This window comes from Musca autumnalis, unplaced genomic scaffold (assembly GCF_047663935.1).
Source record: "Musca autumnalis isolate F117 unplaced genomic scaffold, ASM4766393v1 scaffold_5, whole genome shotgun sequence".
NCBI lineage: Eukaryota > Metazoa > Arthropoda > Insecta > Diptera > Muscidae > Musca > Musca autumnalis.
In genome coordinates this window covers 12,605,643-12,626,691 of record NW_027412088.1, presented here as the reverse complement: position 1 = coordinate 12,626,691, position 21,049 = coordinate 12,605,643, and the positions used below count along the sequence as shown (strand labels likewise).

Here is a 21,049-nt window from a genome sequence, read left to right as displayed (position 1 = left end):
TTGAGTTTTCCAGTTTCATATAGGCTTCTTACATTCCATGTTCCAATATTTAGTTTTTGTTTTGTTTTACCTCCGGGGATTCTTAGCACCCTCCTTTCGCCGGAGACTGAGGGCCATTCATTCTGCGATGTGTTATTCATTTGTATGATTTTCAAGGAAAATTACTTCAGTGGTTTCCCGTTTCCTTCTGAAGGGTTTAAAGTTTTCCATCTACATATTCAGCCGCTCCAATGGAGTACAGACGCCGTTTGCTGCCGCTTATTGTAAGACAGACGCAGCTACCTGTTGGTCCGCGGGACGTATTTGATTTCCGTCCTACCACCCATATCTGGGAAGCATTCCCCTATCCGCCACCTGGGGACGCGCCCTATAGGGGTTACAGGCTCCCCCTAGGGGAGTCACTGATGGATAGTAACAAAGGGTTTTTTTGAAATTTCGAACTATAAGTGTACGAAATCGAATATATTTTCTACTAGCAGACCCCGGTCCGCGTTGCTGACCAGTCATAATGAGTTTTAATGACAAGTTTTTATGGACTTTATGCTTGACAATTCAAAAATAGCTATTTTCTACCTCACTTCTTCGGTCCATTGTCAAGCCAAGGATGATTTTAAATTTATCAACAGATTTTGTGTATAACCTTTCTTTTCTCTTACGGACTTTGTCGGATTTTTTCGCCCATTGATGCGGTTTAGGTTTTTTTATCGTCCACGTCCCCTGTCTTTATCCTAAAGGAAAAGTTAAAAAATGGTTACGTCGAATTCTCCCGCTTTTTTAAAACTTATGTTTTAGTTTTGCATGGGTGATGTACCGTTGAACCTCGCCATTTAAAGAAATTTGTAAATATATCGTTTTCCTTGTTCGAAGGCGCAAACACCGTTGTCTCGAAAATTAATTTGCATGCCGCTGCACTCATAAGTTTAGCAAATATAGCGATTATAAAACAATAGGCTCCCGAAATTAGTCTACAAAAATATATATACATATATTTTGGACAACGGGATATTCCTGAACATTTTCTGAATATTGCATGAAATTAAGTTCAGTAGTTTTGGGAAAATAATGTATTAACAAGTAAAAAGTCGTTAAGTTCGGCCGGACCGAACTTTTTACACCCTCCACCATAAAATAGTATTAATTAAAATGCAATAATTAGTGTCCTTTCACAATTTTAGGTGGAAAAAATTTTCAACCATTTGTCTTAATTATCAAATCTAATCTGAAAAATGTGTTCAGCCAGGTGAAATGTACTGCCTATGGGACTATATCAAAGTGTCAACCTATCTTTATAATTTTGATGGAAAATTTTTGTAACTGCAGAGAACCTCAAAAGTCAAATTAAATTGAGGGTAGTTCCATCAAACAATGTAGACCCTCAAAATGCCGAAAATCGGGAGGTACCGTTATATAGGAGCTATACGAAAAGATGGACCTATGTTGACGAATTTTATTGAAGAAGTTTCGTGATCACTGAAAATTCAAATGTCAAATTATAGCTAGTTCGATTAAAAATTGTTGCTAAAATTCTCAAAATACCGAAAATGAGGAGGTATCGTTATATGGGGGCTTTACCAAACCATGCACCTATGTTGATGATGTTTGGTGGAGGAGTTTGATGACCACTGAGAACCTCAAATGTCAATTTACAGCTAGGTCGGGTGAAAATTGTAGCTAAAATTCTCAAAATACCGAAAATCGGGAGGTACCGTTATATGGGGGCTATACCAAACCATGGACCTATGTTGGCGATGTTCGGTGGAGAAGTTTGAGAACCTCAAATGTCAATTTACAGCTAGTTCGGGTAAAAATTGTAGCTAAAATTCTCAAAATACCGAAAATCGGGAGGTACCGTTATATGGGGGCTATACCAAACCATGGACCTGTGTTGGCGATGTTCGGGGAGAAGTTTGATGACCACTTAGAACCTCAAATGTCAATTTACAGCTAGTTCGGGTGAAAATTGTAGCTAAAATTCTCAAAATACCGAAAATCGGGAGGTACCGTTATATGGGGGCTATACCAAAACATGGACCTATGCCCATATTCTTTGGAATATAAGTTTGTTGATCACTAGGAACCCTAAATGTCAAATTATAACGAATTGGGTTTGAAAATGTGACTAAAAACTTCAAAATACCAAAACGTGGATCGATATAGCCCATCATCGAACTTGACCTGCCTGCAAACAAAAGACGCATCTTCCCAAAATGTCAGCGTCCCATCTCCATTTTTGTGGATGCTAGAGTGATTACCACAGACGGACGGACATGCACAGATCGAATTTTAAGCTGATCAAGAATATATGGCGAATAACAAAATTCCTTTACAATTCCATTTGGAAAAAATTAAAAAAATTTTTTGCGAGCACATCTACGATTTTTGGTATAGAGGTAAAGGAAAAAAATCCGGTTTCAAATCTGCTCGCGTTCACGAAATTGGCCAATGCGCGCAAAAGTTATAGCGGTTTTTATTCTCATATAAAGAAAAAATATTTAAAAATATCATTTTTGTTGTTATGAGAAAATGTATGCATAAATCGTTAACAGCATTCCATATCTATTTGTAGATGTTTAAATAGTTATTAAATTTATTATTATTTTCGCGGAAAATCAACAAATAATAAAAAAATTTTGAAGTAAATCCAAATTATCCTTTCCCAGAATCCGTACAAACCTTCAAAAAATAAATTTAAAAATATATGCGGAATCTAGACAATGTGTAGAAAAATATGTTACCAAATTTATAGAGATTGGGTACATAAATTGCATATTATAGCAACAACAAAAGAGAAAAACTAATTGTTGGAAAATATTGTTGCAAATATTTTTTTGGTTTGATTCTAAAAATTAGAAAAAAATATTTGGGAGTTCTCCAACTATTTTGCTAAAATCCCATAGAATAATGAATGTATACTGTTAAAACTTCATCAAAAAATATGGTTTACCATCGCGAGAGTTTAACTGATTACTGTGATAACTTATAAGGGTAGGAAATTTAGAGTAATATTGAAATTACAATCATTCAATTAATATTAAAATTAAAAAACCCGTTATTCGCGAATTAGTTAAAGTCGGTTTATGCGCATCCGTTTTTGGATACAGCGAATCAATCTCTTTCAAAATTTATGCATATTTCGATGTTTCACTCAGGGGCCATTGTGTGCCGCCAGTTGCATCATACACTGCAAAATACCTTAAAGTTGGTAAAAGTCGCGCAATGTGCATACGATTTTGATGCGCATCCGGTTTCATCAGCGCCTATCAAAAATACGTCAAAATATACCAATTTTAACTAGATTCTTCAAGAATCGCGGATGTGCCTCCACATTCAATTTTTTGTGAAAGACCCATATTACTCGCGTATCTCTTTTCTTTTATGACACGCTTTTTCGCAAATATTATAATCGCCAGTAAAGGATTCCATTTATGTAAAAAAATTTAAAGAAAATCGCGGTTTAGTACGCGGATTTGTCAAAATATATTTTTGCTGATTTTCCGATTTTCAAGGTATCTATATCCGCGGTTTTAGAAGATGGATTCGATCGCGGAAGACTTCATTAGAACCGTCGCGTAAAAAAAACTAAATTCACGCGGGTTTCAAAGGAAATGGAATGACAGTTGTAAATTGTACACGCAAAAAATAGGTTTTGTAAGAAAATTTACGCATCAAATTTTGGCCTTTCGAATCCAATTACTAGGATGCTGTAAGGAGCACACTTATGAGATATGCATCAAACGACGTAAAATCACGAGTTCTATAATCGTGTTAAGAGTTTGGAATATTATCTTCTTGCGCGTCCGGATTATTAAAAAAATTCAAAAAACCCCAAAATTCCGGCTTCAAAATGTCAGCATCAATTTTAGGTGTATGCCGTGGATATATCGAAAAATCGTACACTACAATCTTGTTGCCCATGGAGTATTCTGTAATTCTTTCTTTGGGTATATGTCTATAAAATGTAAGGTTAAGTCAGAAATCGGAAGGGAGCATAAAAAAACTTGTTGGCTTCAAGCTGCCAACGCAGCTTCCACGTAAATTAATTTTAATGGTCGACCTTATGGGATTCCTCCTAAAACACTTCATTTTAATGAATGTATATCATACTATATAGAATATGTTAACAGTTCGTGAATTCTGAATGGGTGAAACTCGGATTCGTCGATTGTAAAAAAAATTTGTTTTTCGCCATATATACTTTATGGGGTCGCAAATGATTATTTCATTGCGTTACAAACGGAAAAACAAACCTTATATACCATCCATACTATGGTGGAGGGCATAAAAGACTGGGCGTTGTCATCTGTTTTCAAGATATAACATATTTAAAAAAGTGTGTGTGGTCCGGTTTTTTGGCTCCAAATATGTACCTAGTATACACATAACCCCATGGCCTACCAAAATTTATGCTGAAACCGATATAATCATAGGTTTGGCTTATACATATAGCGTTTAAATTCATATTCATATAATATAATATACATAACAACGACAAACATTGAGCTTTTGCTGCAAATTTGATACAAATCGGTTCAGTAGTATTGGAGATATAAAATTTAAAAAAGGCGTGGTCTGATCTTTATTCCCCAAAGAAGTACTATATTGTAGATGAATCCGTAAATTTTTTTTAAAGCGATACATGCGTAATTTTTGCAAATATAGCTTTTTTAAATATTGCATAGCGGTGGTACCCCGCCCCTCTTGAATTCAATAAAATATGTAGCCTGTTTTCGGGGGCCATCCCGGTACATTCCCTGACAATTTTAGGAAAATCGGTTCAGTTGTTTTTGCAGAAAAACTTTAAATTGAAAATTTAATTTGCAATGAAAATTGAAAAATTTGGGCGCGGTAAAATTTTTTTCCATAAAAACCTAAGTTGGGTTATGACGTCATTTGATATTTATTCATAAAAGATTTTTTTTTTAAATATGGCGAAGGGAAGTACGCCACCCCTTCGAAATTCAAGAAAATATGCCTCCTATTTCCACCGGAGGCCATCTCTGTACATTCCCTGAAAATTCGGTTCAGTAGTTTTGTCGATGTAACATATTTTAAAAAGTAGGAATGGTCAAGTCTTTGGGTACTAAAAAAAGTATGTAAGGTCGGAGACACAACCACAATTGTCTCGCAAATTAATTTCCAAACCGATACATTTGTAATTATGTTAAATATAGTATTTATAAAAATAGGGTATAGGGGAAGTACCCCGCCCACTCCGAAACTAAATTCGTTGCCTATTTGCACCGGGGCCAATCGGTTCAGTCGTTTTTGTAGAAAAGATAAAAATTGAAAAACTGGGCGTAAAAGTGGGCGTGTCAAATTTTCGTTGCATAAAAACAAAGTCGGGTTATGGCGAACATTTCACGAAAAGAATTATCCAAATCGGTCCAGCCATTCTCAACTGATGCCATTACCAACGAACGACATTTGATTTTTATTTATATTTTTATTTTTGTTTATATTGCTAAGCTATTTTTTTAATTGTATGTCTTTCTTTCTTATTTCATAATATTATTATAATTAAGGATATGATAACAATTATTTTCTCAGAAAAATGTTATACAAGTATAAGTTGTAAATTAATAGTAATGTTGCATTTTCAAATGTCATTTTATTTTTTTTTTTATTGATGATATTTTAGTCTGCAATAAGTACACAGAAGAAATATTATTACTTACTAACTTAGGAGACCCTCTGCAGGAATAGATGTCAACTTCTCTATATTTGTTGCTTTTCTTTCCCAATTTTGAATAACACGTTTTTGATCTCGACATTCCATCGAAGCTTTAGCCTTCTAGTTCTACGACCATTATTTATGCGGGTTTTTAGTGCATTTATCATCGCTCATTCTCATGACATGGCCTAGCCAACACAATCGTTGTAACTCGATACGTTTAAAGCTGGGTACACATTGTCAGTTTTGAATTACAGCTTTGTTGTTGCTTGCTAGTGTAGCCGTTCATTTTTGTCATTCATCATGCAACCACAAAATATTTTATGGTTGCTGGACGGTTGGACTGTTATCGATAATTGCAAAAAATCGTCATTCAAAACTACATTGTCAGTACTTAACTTCACATTACTGTACTTAACTATACCGATTTCGTTGCATAACCGGTACAGGTCGTGGTTTACACGACTTCGATATTCAACGTCAACGTAGATTGGCTGGTAGATAGGCCGGGGCGATTTGTATGGAAGGAAAAAAGTGTTATCGGGCGCCTGGAGATTCTGATTTTTGGGATTGTACTGAGCAAAAAAGTCAACTAGACCATATGTCTACGGTGAAAATCGAGCCCCCGGATTTTGACTTGAAGTGTTTTTTCAAGGATTTTTGGACATTTTGGCATATAACAACCAAACCACTGAGATTTTCGATTCAACACAAAGACAACAAATGTAGCCAAGACAATAATAAATAACTCTCTAGTACATCGCAAAAGCATTGGAGCGCTCCTTCAGGTAGTTATGGCCTCGAGAAGGTGCACACTTTTCGGAAAATATCGATAAACGACACTGTGCTACAAAATGGAACTCAAAGTCAGTGGGTGGAAAATTACTTTTGGAGATGAAAGCCCTTGGTGAGTGTACTGAGAACCCAAAATGAAATTTTCACCATAGGTCAAGTTTCCGAGATATTGCGTGATTAATGGTTTAATTTTGGCCTCTTAATTTGAGAACAAATAGCTTTATATCTCTCTAAAGCGTTATTGTAGCTTCATTTTGACATTACATGTCTTCAGTCAAATCGACTGGTGAATCTTTTTGTAGAATATTTCATCCCTCTAACTCAATTCCTTTCATGTCCTTTTCGTCCTTTATTTTTTGAACCGTAGTAAAAGTACCACAATGCGACATTTTACAGCATCCAAATACTCTACAAAAATGTTGTTCAGAAGATTTTAGGTACGGTTCTCATTGATGACCAATCGATATTTCCCCGTTTTCATGGTCCCTTTTGACATTTTACCGGTTTTTGTTCAGAAAACTATGTTTTGTTTTTATGTATATTCGTTATTGGTCTGTGGTGCTTCTGAAATACTTACCATAAATAGCTCTTGTAATGACGAACACGTTAATAACAAATTTTATTGGAGGAAAGATCCGGTTATTTAAATTTTTGAACCGGATATTCTGATATTAAACCCGATTTTGGAACCGGTTTTAAGTAACCGATAAACCGAATATGTATATCATTAGAAAGCTAATAAAATGGTCAATCAAATGACAGCAAGTAGCTGATTACAACATTGTTAGTTACGAAGCTAGAACAAAAAACCGCGTTCTTAATTTTTTTTTTATGTAAAATATCACTGGGTTCTTTTTGACGATGAATGTCGATTAAGATAATATTATAAATCTGGAAAGGCAGTTATGTCATAGGTCAAACTTCTGAGTTATGGCGAGATGAATTTGTGTTATGTTGTTTTTTTTTATCATGCACTTAAAGTCCATCAAGAATGAATTAATTTCGCCATAACTCATTTTTTCATTTTTCCATAGCGCAAAATTATAAAATGTTCTATTTCTTATTTTTCCTACATTTTATCCAAAACTATAATGTTTTTTGTTTTGTTCAATATTTATTTTAAAAGCTTCGTAACCAACAAAGTTGTAATCAGCTACTTGCTGTCATTTGATTGACCATTTTATTAGCTTTCTAATGATATACATATTCGGATTATCTGTTACTTAAAACCGGTTCCAAAATCGGTTTTAATATCAGAATATCCGGTTCAAAAATTTAGATAACCGGATCTTTCCTCCAATAAAATTTGTTATTAACGTGTTCGTCATTACAAGAGCTATTTATGGTAAGTATTTTAGAAGCACCACAGACCAATAACGAATATACATAAAAACAAAACATAGTTTCCTGAACAAAAACCGGTAAAATGTCAAAAGGGACCATGAAAACGGGAAAATATCGATTGGTCATCAATGAGAACCGTACCTAAAATCTTCTGAACAACATTTTTGTAGAGTATTTGGATGCTGTAAAATCTCGCATTGTGGTACTTTTACTACGGTTCAAAAAATAAAGGACGAAAAGGACACGAAAGGAATTGAGTTAGAGGGATGAAATATTCTACAAAAAGATTCACCAGTCGATTTGACTGAAGACATGTAATGTCAAAATGAAGCTACAATAACTCTTTAGAGAGATATAAAGCTATTTGTTCACAAATTAAGGGGCCAAAATTAAACCATTAATCACGCGATATCTCGGAAACTTGACCTATGGTGAAAATTTCCTTTTGGGTTCTCAGTACACTCACCAAGGGCTTTCATCTCCAAAAATAATTTTCCAACCACTGACATTGAGTTCCATTTTGTAGCACAGTGTCGTTTATCGATATTTTCCGAAAAGTGTGCACCTTCTCGAGGCCATAACTACCTGAAGGAGCGTTCCAATGCTTTTGCGATGTACTAGAGAGTTCTTTATTATTGTCTTGGCTACAATTGTTGTCTTTGTGTTGGATCGAAAATCTCAGTGGTTTGGTTGTTATATGCCAAAATGTCCAAAAATCCTTGAAAAAACACTTCAAGTCAAAATCCGGGGGCTCGATTTCACAGTAGGCATATGGTCTAGTTGACTTTTTTGCTCAGTACAATCCCAAGAATCAGAAACTCCAGGCGCCCGTGATGATGTTCAAATCGCCCCACTCTACTGGTAGATCTTTCTTTAGAAGATTTTTCTCCCAAACACATTAAGTACTGCCTTATCTGCTTGCGTATTGCCACCAACTAAAGAGCAGTACACATTGTCAGTTTTGAATGTCGATAATTCTCAAGTATCGATAACTGTCCAACCATCCAGCAACCACAAAACATTTTGCGGTTGCATGATGAATGATAAAAATGAACGGCCACAACACTAGCAAGCAACAACAAAGCTGTCATTCAAAACTGACAATGTGTACCCAGCTTTAGTCTTATTGCTCGCCATTTACAATCAAACCTGATCGACCTATGATGTAAATTTCATCTACATATTTGTGCCATTTCTTTTATATTGTACTTTTCGTATAACCTTTTCCAATAGGATGTTGAAAATAACTTACGAAAGCCTGTCTCCATGGCTGAAACCTCCTTGGCCACTAAACCGTTCGGAGAGGTACTTTCATATTTAACCTGGGCCCTATTCCACGAAACACCTTATCGCTTTTCACTTTGCACTTATCAAAAAGTAGCTTTTTTGAAAAGTGATATTTTTTATAATTATTTTTGTTCCATAAAATTACTTTTCAGTTTCTCTTTGTACTTAGCAAGTTTTAGTATTACTGTTCTCTTTCGCAAAGTTTTTGTGCTCTCTTGCTTCATTTTTCCACCATCTTGCTATTTGTTCCACAGAACATTTGATTATCTTTGCATTATTTTCTACTTGGCAATGATAAATAAGACACGTAAAAATGGGATGCGAGAACAAAAATGAAAAGAATCTGGTGTTGTTAACAATAAGTAATGAAAAAAAAAAAATAAAACGAAACAAAACAAAACAAAGTAGAATAAAATAAAATAAATGAAAATAAGATAAAAATAAAATAAAAAAATAAAAATAAAATAAATCAAAATAAATTAAAATAAAAGTAAAATAAAAACAAGTAAAAAAGTATCAGTCGGCTTTGCCGACAGAGATTTACCCTCAGCATGCGTGACATTTGCACTTGCCGAACATAGTCCATGGTAGTGAATCTTTTACACCTATCGGACTGTTTTATCAAGATGTATGAACTTGTCTATGAAAAAACTATTACCGTAGTAATTGAGGCAGCGAATGCAAGTTACTTCAACAAAAATCAAAGTGATTCGAGAGCAGGTCTTAAAGTGAACTTATCGATATCTGGTAGATATATTAGTATGTGTAAAGTATTGATCAAATCGGTCACTCACTTCAAGAGTTATCGTGTGCACAATTTTTCCGAACATTTTTGAAATTTTTTAGGGGGGGGGGGGGGGGTTACTGAAGGAGTGGACCGATATGGCTTATCTTCGAACTTAAACTAAGTTGGCACAAAATATTATGAAGGCCAGATTTTGGACCGAATCGGCAGATCCGTTCGAGTGTCTTGCTCTCCAACCACTACACACGGGGTCATAAACATTTTTTACAATTTTCAGGCAATTTTCTCAAGAAGTATGGACTTGTCCCTGATAAAACTTTTACCGTCGTATGAGGGGCCGTGAATATAAGTTGGCACAATAAAAATCGAAGCGATTCGAGAGCAGTACCTAAACGTACTTTTCCGAAATTTTGTGTGGGAGGTATCCGAAGTAGTGGACCGATTGAGTCCCTATTGGAACCTCATCTAAGTCTGGTAGGAATTTCAATATGTGCAAAATATGGGCCAAATCGGTTATTCCCTTCAAGAGTAATCATGCACACAAATTTTCCGAACATTTTCGAACTTTTGTGGGGGAGGTACCGGAAGGAGTGGACCGATTTAACCCATCTTCGAACTTAAACTAAGTTTGGACAAAATATTACGAAAGCCAAAGTTTGAACCGTTTTTCGAGTAGTAAAAAATCGAAGAGAACACCAAAACACGAATACTTTTTTTATCTGACAAAAACAAACTGACAGTCGAAACTAGCTGATATTACCAACATATATAATAGACATGTGTACCAACATAACAGAAACAAGTAAGAACGGCGTTAACTTCGGCCAGGACGAACTTGTTATACCCTCCACCACGAGTTGTATTGAAGTTAAATGGAACAATTAGTTTCCTTTCGTTTAAGAAGAAGACTAAATACCAAATTTCAGTAAGTTTGGTAAAACAATCTGGCTAACCTTCAAAATACAAAAAAATGGTGGCTATATCAAAACCTCGATTTATACCTAAAAATTTCTGGCGGAAAGTTTTTAGACTCAAAGAAGATTTTTCCAATATGTCGGTAAAACCATCAAAATACCGATAATCAAGAGGTACGCTTCCATAGGGAATATAGAAACCCGCGGACTTATACTGATAATTCTCTCTTGAAATATTTTATAACCCCATGGAAGAAAAAGTAACAAATTTCAGTCTTTCGGTGGGATATTGACATCACAAACTTCAGAATTATGAAAATCGGGAGAATCGTTCTATGGTGGCTATATCGAAACGTGGACCTATACCGACGAATTTCAGTCAGAAAGGTGCTTACCTCCAACAAAGACTAAATACCAAATTTCAGTCATTTCGGTGGGGTGCTGTGGCCACAACCTTCAAAATATCGAAAATCGGTAGGTACCGTTCTATGGGGGTTATATGAAGGCGTGGACCTATACCGACAAATTTCTGGGAGAAAGTTTCATATCCCCAATTGAGGCCACAACCTTTAAAATATCGGAAATAGGGAGGTACAGTTCTATGGGCGATATATTAAAGCGTGGACCTGTACCTACACGTTTCTGCGGAAAAGTTTTATACTTCCAACGAAGACTAAATACCAAATTTAAGCCATTTCTGTGGCATATTGAGGCCACATCCTTCATATCACCTAAAATCGGGAGGTACGTTCTATGGGGGCTATATGAAGGCGTGGACTTATACCGACAAATTTCGTATGGAACGTTTAATACCCAAAATGAGGACCACATACCATATTTCAGCCATTTCCTTGGATTCTTGTGGCCACAACCTTGAAAATATCGAAAATCGGGAGGTACCGTTCTATGGGGGCAATATGAAGGCGTGGACCTATACCGACAAATTTCTGGGAGAAAGTTGTATACCCCCAAAGAAGGCAAAGTACCAAATTTCAGCCATTTCATTGTGATAATGAGGCTTCAAAATAATGAAAAAGTTTCATTGCATTAATGAACAAATTCGTTAATTTTACTTCAATGAAACTCTTTTCATTTATTCAATAAAGCTCTACGTTGCTTCAAAATCAATGACAAATTTCATTGCTGGAACGTAAGATTTCATTTGTATTGTGAAGCTTTTTCTTTCAGTGTAACTTTTTCTATTTATTTGCATTCCAATGGAATTACCAAACTCATCATTCATTATTTACTGCTTGTCCATGACATGACATACGTTTTGGTAATGTGGTAAGAGACAAATATTTTGTTCTTCTCTTCATTATAATTAATTTTTAGTAGCATTTTTTTTTTTTTTTGGAAGCAAATTTCCAACAATAATCATCCCTTTGGTATTTCTACAGTCAAAATCCTACTAGACATTGCAAACAAGTACTGCAGTAACAACATTTGAATTATTAGTCAGACAACATATTGTGAATATTTGCAAACTTTTTGGTCAAATCAACATCAAAGCAGCCATATCTAGTCTAGTCGAAGGTAAAGGATTGCACCACCTACCAAGAGATATCAAATTGATATTGGCTGTAACAGACATTGTGTATGTGCTTGCGAAAAAAAAATATTGAAAAATTCTTAGCATTCCCACAACCAGCAAATATTTACACAGACATCATCAATATGGAGTTAGGGGAATACACAGTGTTGAACAAACATTTGGAAAATAAAAATTGATTAGTACAAAATTCGATTAAAAGAATTTTTGTGTTAAAAAGTCAAAGACATGTGGTTGTGTAGGAAATTGTAAGAATTGTTTTGGGTCTAATACCCAAGACAGACGGCTACGTTAATTTGCATTAAGATGTGCATTTAATTTTACCTTGACAGACGGCAGTTTCTGCATTTAAGGTAGAATTAGACGTGACATAACCATAAAGCCATAAGACCATATCAATCAATGTATTCGATTAGTAGTAACATAATGCCATAGCCATATGAAACCAATTGGGTTTTGGTTTTCTATGGTTATGGCGTTATGGCTACGTCACGTCTAATTCTACCTTTATGAATCAGCTGATTGTTGGTTAACATGTACATATTTTGTTGCTGTTTGCACTGTAAATTTTTGGTTGCACTGCTTTATTATTTTGCACTGCAATATCCATTCCTTGTTACTCAGTGCAAATCAATAGAATATTCTTACAGTATTGCCATATTAAATTTAGTAAAAGCAGTAATTAAGAATTACATCTCTTGCCGTCTACAAATATTAAAAATGGGTTATATTTAACTTTTAATTCCCACTGTTGTTAAGTAAATATTATTGCATATACTCGTACATACATACTAAGATATCTAATTATAGCTACATACCTGGACGGTAAGGCCTAATGTGCTCATTTATCCAGTCTCTGTCATTGGGATTTGGCACTGCAACAATATCCGCTTCGAATACAAACTCATTTCCCAGAAGACAACGTATGATACCAATATAAGCCACATAATGGTCCATTGTCAAGATTCCAACAGCTGGTTTAAGTGTTGCCGCACAAGTAGGAAAAGCCGGAATGGAACATCCAAAAACATACACATGCAAAAACAAAAAAAGAAGAAAAAATGTTGTATTTAGAGAATGAGTGAGGCAAAATTCAAAGCGTACAGGGCCAACAAAATAACACTTCTAACCACACCTCCAAAAGAGGATTTTGCAAGGAAGCTTTGCGCTAAATGAATTAGCAAATACAAACTCCCTTTTCACAAACCCCAAAAACAAAGAAGTTATTTCAGCGATAAGGCTATCATAGACAGCATTTAGACAAATGGTTAGACGGCAAATAGGCTAAGATGAGGAGGGCACAACATTTCAAAAACAATAATAAATGCAATCCAAATGATATAAACACATTCCTTTTACCGAATGTTGTTGCCAACAAACAGAAGAGAAGAAATTCCACAAAAAATCATTAAAGTTTTCAAAATGGAATTTCCGAGGCGTTCTCAGCCGACCGGCCCATTTACAGTAGTTTGCCAAACACATACGAGTATTGGTTGTGTAGTGAATGTTAGGGGTAGTCGTAAATTTGGGAGTTCACATAGCCAAAGGAAGATGTGGTTTTAATAGTGAATAGTGTTTTCAAAAAAGACGAGCCCAGGGGTAGTCTTTGTAGGAACCTTAAGATTGAGTTCGAACGAAAATCTTAAAATACAAAATTCAAGAGGCGATTATTATAGACGATCTTAAGAACGACTGTTTATATACGAGCTCGAATAGGACCAATTCAAGAGAGAGTCGTTACAGACAAGTCTAAGAATTGAGGTTGTCTTTATGAACTAATTGCAGTGAGAAAGTCTGTTGGACTTATTTGTAAAAACTCCGAATTTTAACTCCGCAAAAGAACCCGATTGAGTAAGAAGGAGGGGCTTGTCGCGAGCCAAGCAGGTGGACTGACTACTCCACAGGACGAGATACAAATGTCTACACGTCTCAGATCAAGGTGTGAAGGAGTTGTGCAGAGCGAAGACACAATTCACTCTAGCAGAGCCACAAACCGTTCTGTTAACGCCTAAGCAGAGCACTGTTAAACTAAACACACCTTCTCAATAATTTTTTTCTTTGTAAAAAATATCCTTTCGATTTCCATGGTACACAATGGTACCCCATGTTGTCTTGGCATAATTTTCCTTAAAGGATCTGTGGTCAAAATAAGTATAATAATTTAGAATAGATCTGTAAAGTTTAACAGTGCTCTGCTTACGCGCTGTTAAATACAGCGTCAACAAAGTGGTTTGTGTCTCCGCTAGAGTGGTTAGTGTATTCGCTAGTAAAAATACGATATTATCTTAATAGACATGTCTAGTCGGCACAAGCCGTTACTGCGTATTATGACCAGTGTTGCCGAATTTGCTGATTTATCGTCATTTTGACGATTTTTTGGCCCAAAATTGAAAAATGACGATTTGACGATTTTATGGTCCAAAATGACGATTTTTCACCTAAGACAGAAATGCATGAAATAAAAGACGATAACTACATTTTGACCAAAGTTTCACGAAAGATTTTAAGGAAAGCAATGTTCCAAACTCGATTTTTGAGCTTTTTAATGTTTTATAGCAATTTCCAGACGGATTGGCTATATTTAGGCACATATCTGGCATATCTATGCACAGGTATATCATAGTTTTTGCCCCACATTCAAATTACATGAGCTGAAAATTTTCGTTTAGTTTTGATAATAGATGAAAATCTTCCTTAAAAAGTTTTCGAGATACAATATTACTTATATAAATTTTGTTATAAGAAATATGAGTCCAGCTTTATTAACTTCCTACAAATGCCCTCTTTAAGCTGTCAGCCAGTTTTGAATGAACATTTTTATCGATTTTCGACTGCCCAACAACCAAAATGTACGTGTACGGACAAATATGGACAGTCACACTGTCAAGCAAGCGATATTTGAGCTAAGCTACCATTTAAAATGGCAATATGTACCCAGTTTTAGCATACTGCATTGCTTCAAACTCGATAATCATAGGAAAACTATCATCTTCTGAAAGCTGTTTTTATAGCAGTATTTAAGTGATATTGTGATATTATCTTATGTTGTCAGTCTCATTCACAAAAATAGCAGCGAAAAATCGCATTAAACGGCAACCAAACCGAGTTTTGGACAATGTTGACGATTTTTTGACGATTTTTCAAATATTGTTGACGATTTGACGATTTTTTTGACGATTTCTGATCAAAAACTGTCGGCAACGCTGATTATGACCCATCCCTTTATGGTACACTGGTGAGAAGAACATATGGAAAAAATACAAATAAAAAATCAGACCCCTAAAAAGCCCCCTGTTCCCTGTTCCGAGGGTGAAGAGACGCATCATCGGCAAATTACTAAAAAAGGAACTCAGTTCGTCCCGAAAGATGGACAACCTACGAAGAAAATAGACAGGCAAAATCGCCAAGAATGCTTCAAATGATGGCCACTGTACAAACAGAAAGAGGCGGACTATTCCACTTATACTAAAATTGTCGAGGAGTACGAGAGAATCAAAACTCTCAAAACAACGATCTCCATCTATCTTCAAGCGAGAACGTTCCCGGAAAGGAGACATAGAGCCCGCTAAGAGGAAGAAACGAAAACATAACTCAACTGAATCTTCAATAATAAAGCGACCCTTAAACGAGTTCGTTAAGCATAAGCTGAAGGTTGCTGTCACCACAGTGGAATGGGGTATAGTAGAAACTAAGTTGTCCGAACACGTTATGGAACATGTTTTTGCGTTCGAAGATTCTCCTGTGCTCCATTTCGACTCAATCGAGGCGCATTATGGTTACAGGGTCATCAAATACAGGAATAAGCTCTCAAAGGGAATCCTGGACAAATGCAAACCTAACCTCTGCGATGCTTGGAACCACATCAGCCTGAGGCTGATCCAGGCCGAGGAAATCCCAATGAGACCTCGTGCCAGAGTTTGGTTGTCCGAGAAGTCCGTAATCGCTACTGAGCCACCAACAACCACAGAAGGAGTGGATAGACTGGGAAGCATTCTACAGTCGCTTCAGATACCCTGCAGATCTTTCTGCTTGAGGAGAATTTAGGATCTCAAACTTCCGAGAAAAATAGCAATTAGTGCTGATTACTGGACTTCTGCAAAGACTTTTTTGATCAGCATTTCGAAATCAAATTTCCAAAAAGGAAAGAATCACCACTGACGGTTCAGGACATCAAGGTATACACAGACGACTCTAATATGAATTGTGGGGTCAGCTCGAGTGTCTTCTGGAATGAAGCCAACATTTACAAAACTACCTGAGAACCGCTGTGTTTTTTAGGTGGAGATACCGAAAGGTGGATATAAAGGAAGCTTCCCAGAAAAAATACTCATTACAAAACCCATTACTAACCTATTATTTTAACAAGGCCATGTCGCATGTGGATATTTTTGGTCACTAATGAAAACACTTACTTCACAGGATCCGCCTCTAACGAACTCCCAAATGCATCAGTCGCAACACCAATGGGAATAGTTAAAGGGGTATTTTCAATAACTGTATACCACAAGCTGAGATCAGATGGGAAAGGACTGACACATGTAAAATATCAGTCATAGACTAATAAATGTATAGACAAAGAAATCCTCTCACCCAAATTCTCTCACTGAGTGTGAATTGAGTCAGTTTAATTTGCACTCAATTTTTAAAATGGCAATAACTATAAATTTTTAAACTATTTATTCTGCTAAAAGTCTATATATACACCTTATTAAGCATGGATACCAACCGTTCCGGGTAAAAATCGCTACAGATATATGGTCTGTCTCCGAACAGTTGGCATCCCTGCTTAAACAGTGGCTTTTGTAAGTCAAAAATCATCACCACAACTTGGAACCCCTGCTATCTATTTCGTCTATATGATTTCCTCTAGAGTTCGTCCATAGAAACGCCCTCTGAAGTCCGTCTATAGAGACTGTTTCTTGAGTTTGTCTAAAATCCAACCACTCGACCTCATCCAGAAAATTTCCTCTTGAGTTCGTCTGTAATTTTGCCTTTTGAGTTCGGCGTTAAGGATCCAAATTTGAGCTAGTATATAGAGACTCGGCTCGTCTACGAAGTCCCTTTCGAGTTCATCTAATATTCGCTAGGTTCGTCTACGGAGGCTCCCTCTAGAATACGTCTGTAGAAACTGCCTCTAGAGTTCGTCTATAGAGACTCCTTCGGAGTTGGGCTTTAAATACACTATCATGGGCCCATAAGTAAAAAAGTATCAGTCGGCTTTGCCGACAGAGATATACCCGCAGCTTTTTTCTGAAAAAAACGTATGTATTTAGGGGGGTTTTTAGATGTTTTGGCGTATGAACTTGCCGACAAAAAAATATTGACTTTGATAAAGCTCAAAATTGTTGCGTTGTAAACAGGGCCACTCAGAGTACCTTCGTTAACAATTTCAAAAAATCCTCGAACAGACCCTTAACCGCGCTTAAACAAAACTGTTGAACATGTGGGTGGTACCCCAAAGAGTGGACCGACGTTCGTGTGGCAGGTACCGGAAGGAGTACCATCTTAGAATTTCATCTAATATCCGACGAAATGCAAAGTGTGGACCAACGTAGTGCAGTATTCGGTTCGGGAGTTGTCGTGCGCACCAGCCATTACACATGCTGCCCGTAGGGTTTTTTTTGTTTACAAATTTCAGGACATTTTCCATGAAGTATGGACTTGCCACTGAAAAAAAATTTACTATAGTAATAGGGACCTTGAGTGCAACCTGTTGCAAGAAAAATCAAAACGATTCGAGAGGAGGTCTTGCACTCCACTTCTTCGAAATGTTGTGTGGGAAGTACCTGAAGGAGTTGAAACATTTTGTATGCGAGATACCCGAAGGAGTTGAAACATATATCCTAACCGGATCCATGTTTCGTAGTAATATTACGATGTGCGAAGTATGGACCACATCGGTTATTGCTTTCGAGAGTTATCGTGCGCACCATTTTAGCGAAAAGTTTTGAACTTTTGTGGGGGAAGTACCAAAAGGGGAGGACCGATATGGCCAATCTTAGAACTTGATTTAAGTTTGTGCAAAATATTATGACTGCCAAATGTTGGGACCGAATTGGTTTATCAGTTCGAGAGTTATCATGCGCTCCATCCACTACACATGGTGCCATAGCGGGATTTTACAGCTTTCGGGCCATTTTCTCAGGAAAAATGGACTTGCCCCTGAAAAAACTTGTATTTTCGTAATGGGGACAGAGAATACCAGTTGTGACAACAAAAATCAAAACAATTCGAGAGAAGGTCTTAAACTGAATTATTCCGAAATTTTGTGTGGGAGGTACCCGAAGGAGTGGACCAATATGACCCATCTTTGAACTTAAACTGAGTGTGGACAAAATATTACGAATGCCAAGTTTTGGACCAAATCGGTTAATTCGTTCGAGACTTATCGTGCGCTCCAGCCAGCCAGACATTGCTAAATCGATTCCAAATTGTCTGAAACGGATTTCTTCCAAAAATACTTGGGGTCTAAAACCATTATTTTTATGAGAGTGAGAGTGTATACATATACTCTCGTTAGCATAAATCCTGAGGGTATAAAAACATTCTCTTGAGAACGTCTAAAGAGACTTCGTCTTGATAAGGTGTTCTTTTTAGACGGACTCAAGAGGGAGAGTTCAATGACGATATCAGAAAGGGAGTCTTTAGGTCTAAACGGATAAACTAATGAGAGAGTCTTAATAGGCGAACTCAAGAGCGAGTCTCTATAAACGAATTCGAGGGGGTGTCTTTATATACGAACTCCACGAACTATGGAGGGAGTCTCTTTATATTCGAGTTCACGAGAAACATTTATAGACTAGCATATTACTAGAGCCGAGACCTAAAAATGATGTCCGGGTCTTACAGAAGACGATGGACAAGATCTAAAGTAAGCATATAAAGACGAACTCAAGATGGTATGGTGTCGAACTCTCGATGGAATCTTTAAAGACTAGTTAATAGAAAACCTCAAGGGCATATCTTCATAGATGAACTCAAGAGGTTCTCTTTGTAGACAAACTCAAGGGAGAACCTTCATAGACGAGTTTATTGCATTTATAGCAGCCAAGATCACCCATATACGATAACTGCAACAACAATATGTGTGCTCTTCATTCTCATCTGTCGTGGTTTAGCAAAGGAATGACTCGCTCATAGAGACTAATGTACAAAATATTTTGAGCACCACCGATTTATAGACGAACTCATGTGGAAATCTATTTAAATAAGTGCAGTAGTAACTGCAAAAAAAAAACCTGTCTACGACCCTACCTAATGTTCTAAATCCAGACTATTGTTTGTTAAAATCAGCAAAAATTGCCTCTAGTCAAATAAAAGGGGATATTGGAATGAATGACGTGGAGTATTTTTGTTTTTATGGGATGCAGGCAGGCAGGAATGAATGTGTATTTTCCTAAATTTGGTACTTACCGTTTGCACCATGAGCCTGTTGTTGTAAACATTGGCCGGCTGTAGTTACAGTCATATTTGTTGGCTCCTGCTGCTGTTCATGGTGTTCTTTTTGGCTATCCTGATGATGGTGATGCTGTTGTTGTTGCTGTCGTTGTTTGTTTGGTCCAGGACAGTTTTGGCTATATTGGTTATCTGCTTCACATTGTGGTTGTTGCTTCAATTCATTCATTTGTTGCAATTCCTGCTGAGATAGTTCATTCGTTTGTTGTTGTTGCTTGGAATGCTGTTTTTGTTGAATTTTTGGCAAACGTAAAACTTTTTTAAATTGCGGTAATGCAAGCACCAAATTTGCATTACCCTCAGCACGATAGATCAACTCAATTTGGCTCAGATCCATGCGAGTTTTTTGCTGCTGTTGCTGAATAGCTTGTTCTTGTTGCTGCTGCTGCTGCTCACTCTCATCCACATCCTCCATATTAATATCGGAGCTGTGGCAATGTTGCGGGAACTTGTGTTCCTGCTGTTTGAATATGTGTTGCTGCTGCTTCTGTTGCTGTTGTTTATTCAAAATATTCAACAGTTCCAGCAATTCCGTTGGTGCCTCACTTGATTGCACCAGGCATGATGAAGCGTATGATGATGTTTCAGAAGCCATTATATCTTTTCAATCTTCCCAACATAGAATTCTCTTGGTTGGTTGGCTAGTTGTTTGGTTTGTTGCTTTGGTTACTCTGTCACTGCTTCTGCTGGTTGTGCCACTTGCTTCGTTTGTTAGAAGGATAACCTAAAAATGCCAAAAAAAGATATTATATTTTAAAAATATTCGTAGAAAAGTCAGGACTTATGGGATCGGTACTATAATCTAACGGCAATTAGGATTGATGATGCTTTTGATGTAGGTGGGAAGTTAATAAATGTTCTTAGAAAAAACTCATCAAAATAAGTTAAAACTATTCTAGGCGATTTCAATTCTACCAAAGAAAAGGAAGACAGCCCAACTGTTTTCCTCCACAAGTGCAAACATTTTAAATTTGGTGCGGAAGGTGTCAGAAGGAGTTGCTCTAAATATTCGATGAAATATTGTCAAACCCCTGTGGAATGTTGGATAAGAGCCTATTCCTAGGAACATTTAATATATTACTTTGGGTTATTGATGTGGAAGAATTTTGATTTTATACTGATGGTAGCCTGTTTCAGTCACCCTGGTGAATCTGTATACCAAGTGTTTTATACTTCGACTAATTACAAATTCACAGCCAAATTTGCGTCTACTTTTCATTTCTGGAGTAGCTGTATTTTTAAAGAAATTCCATCATTAGTGTATTTCATATTCGTCGTCTTCGTTT

The 21,049-nt window shown here is 36.5% G+C and overlaps 1 protein-coding gene across 1 annotated transcript in view; it reads right to left on the bottom strand.

Annotated features, from left to right (window-relative positions):
* Ipk1 (Inositol phosphate kinase 1) overlaps nucleotides 1-21,049 on the bottom strand; it is a 376,999-nt gene that overhangs the window by 45,523 nt on the left and 310,427 nt on the right. The window contains exons 4-5 of the mRNA XM_073992548.1: nucleotides 19,722-20,487; nucleotides 13,127-13,282 (exon numbers count right to left, since the gene is read on the bottom strand). Of these exons, the coding sequence (XP_073848649.1) occupies nucleotides 13,127-13,282; nucleotides 19,722-20,358 (793 nt within the window). The 5' untranslated portion in view covers nucleotides 20,359-20,487. The remainder of the gene's footprint in view (nucleotides 1-13,126; nucleotides 13,283-19,721; nucleotides 20,488-21,049) is intronic.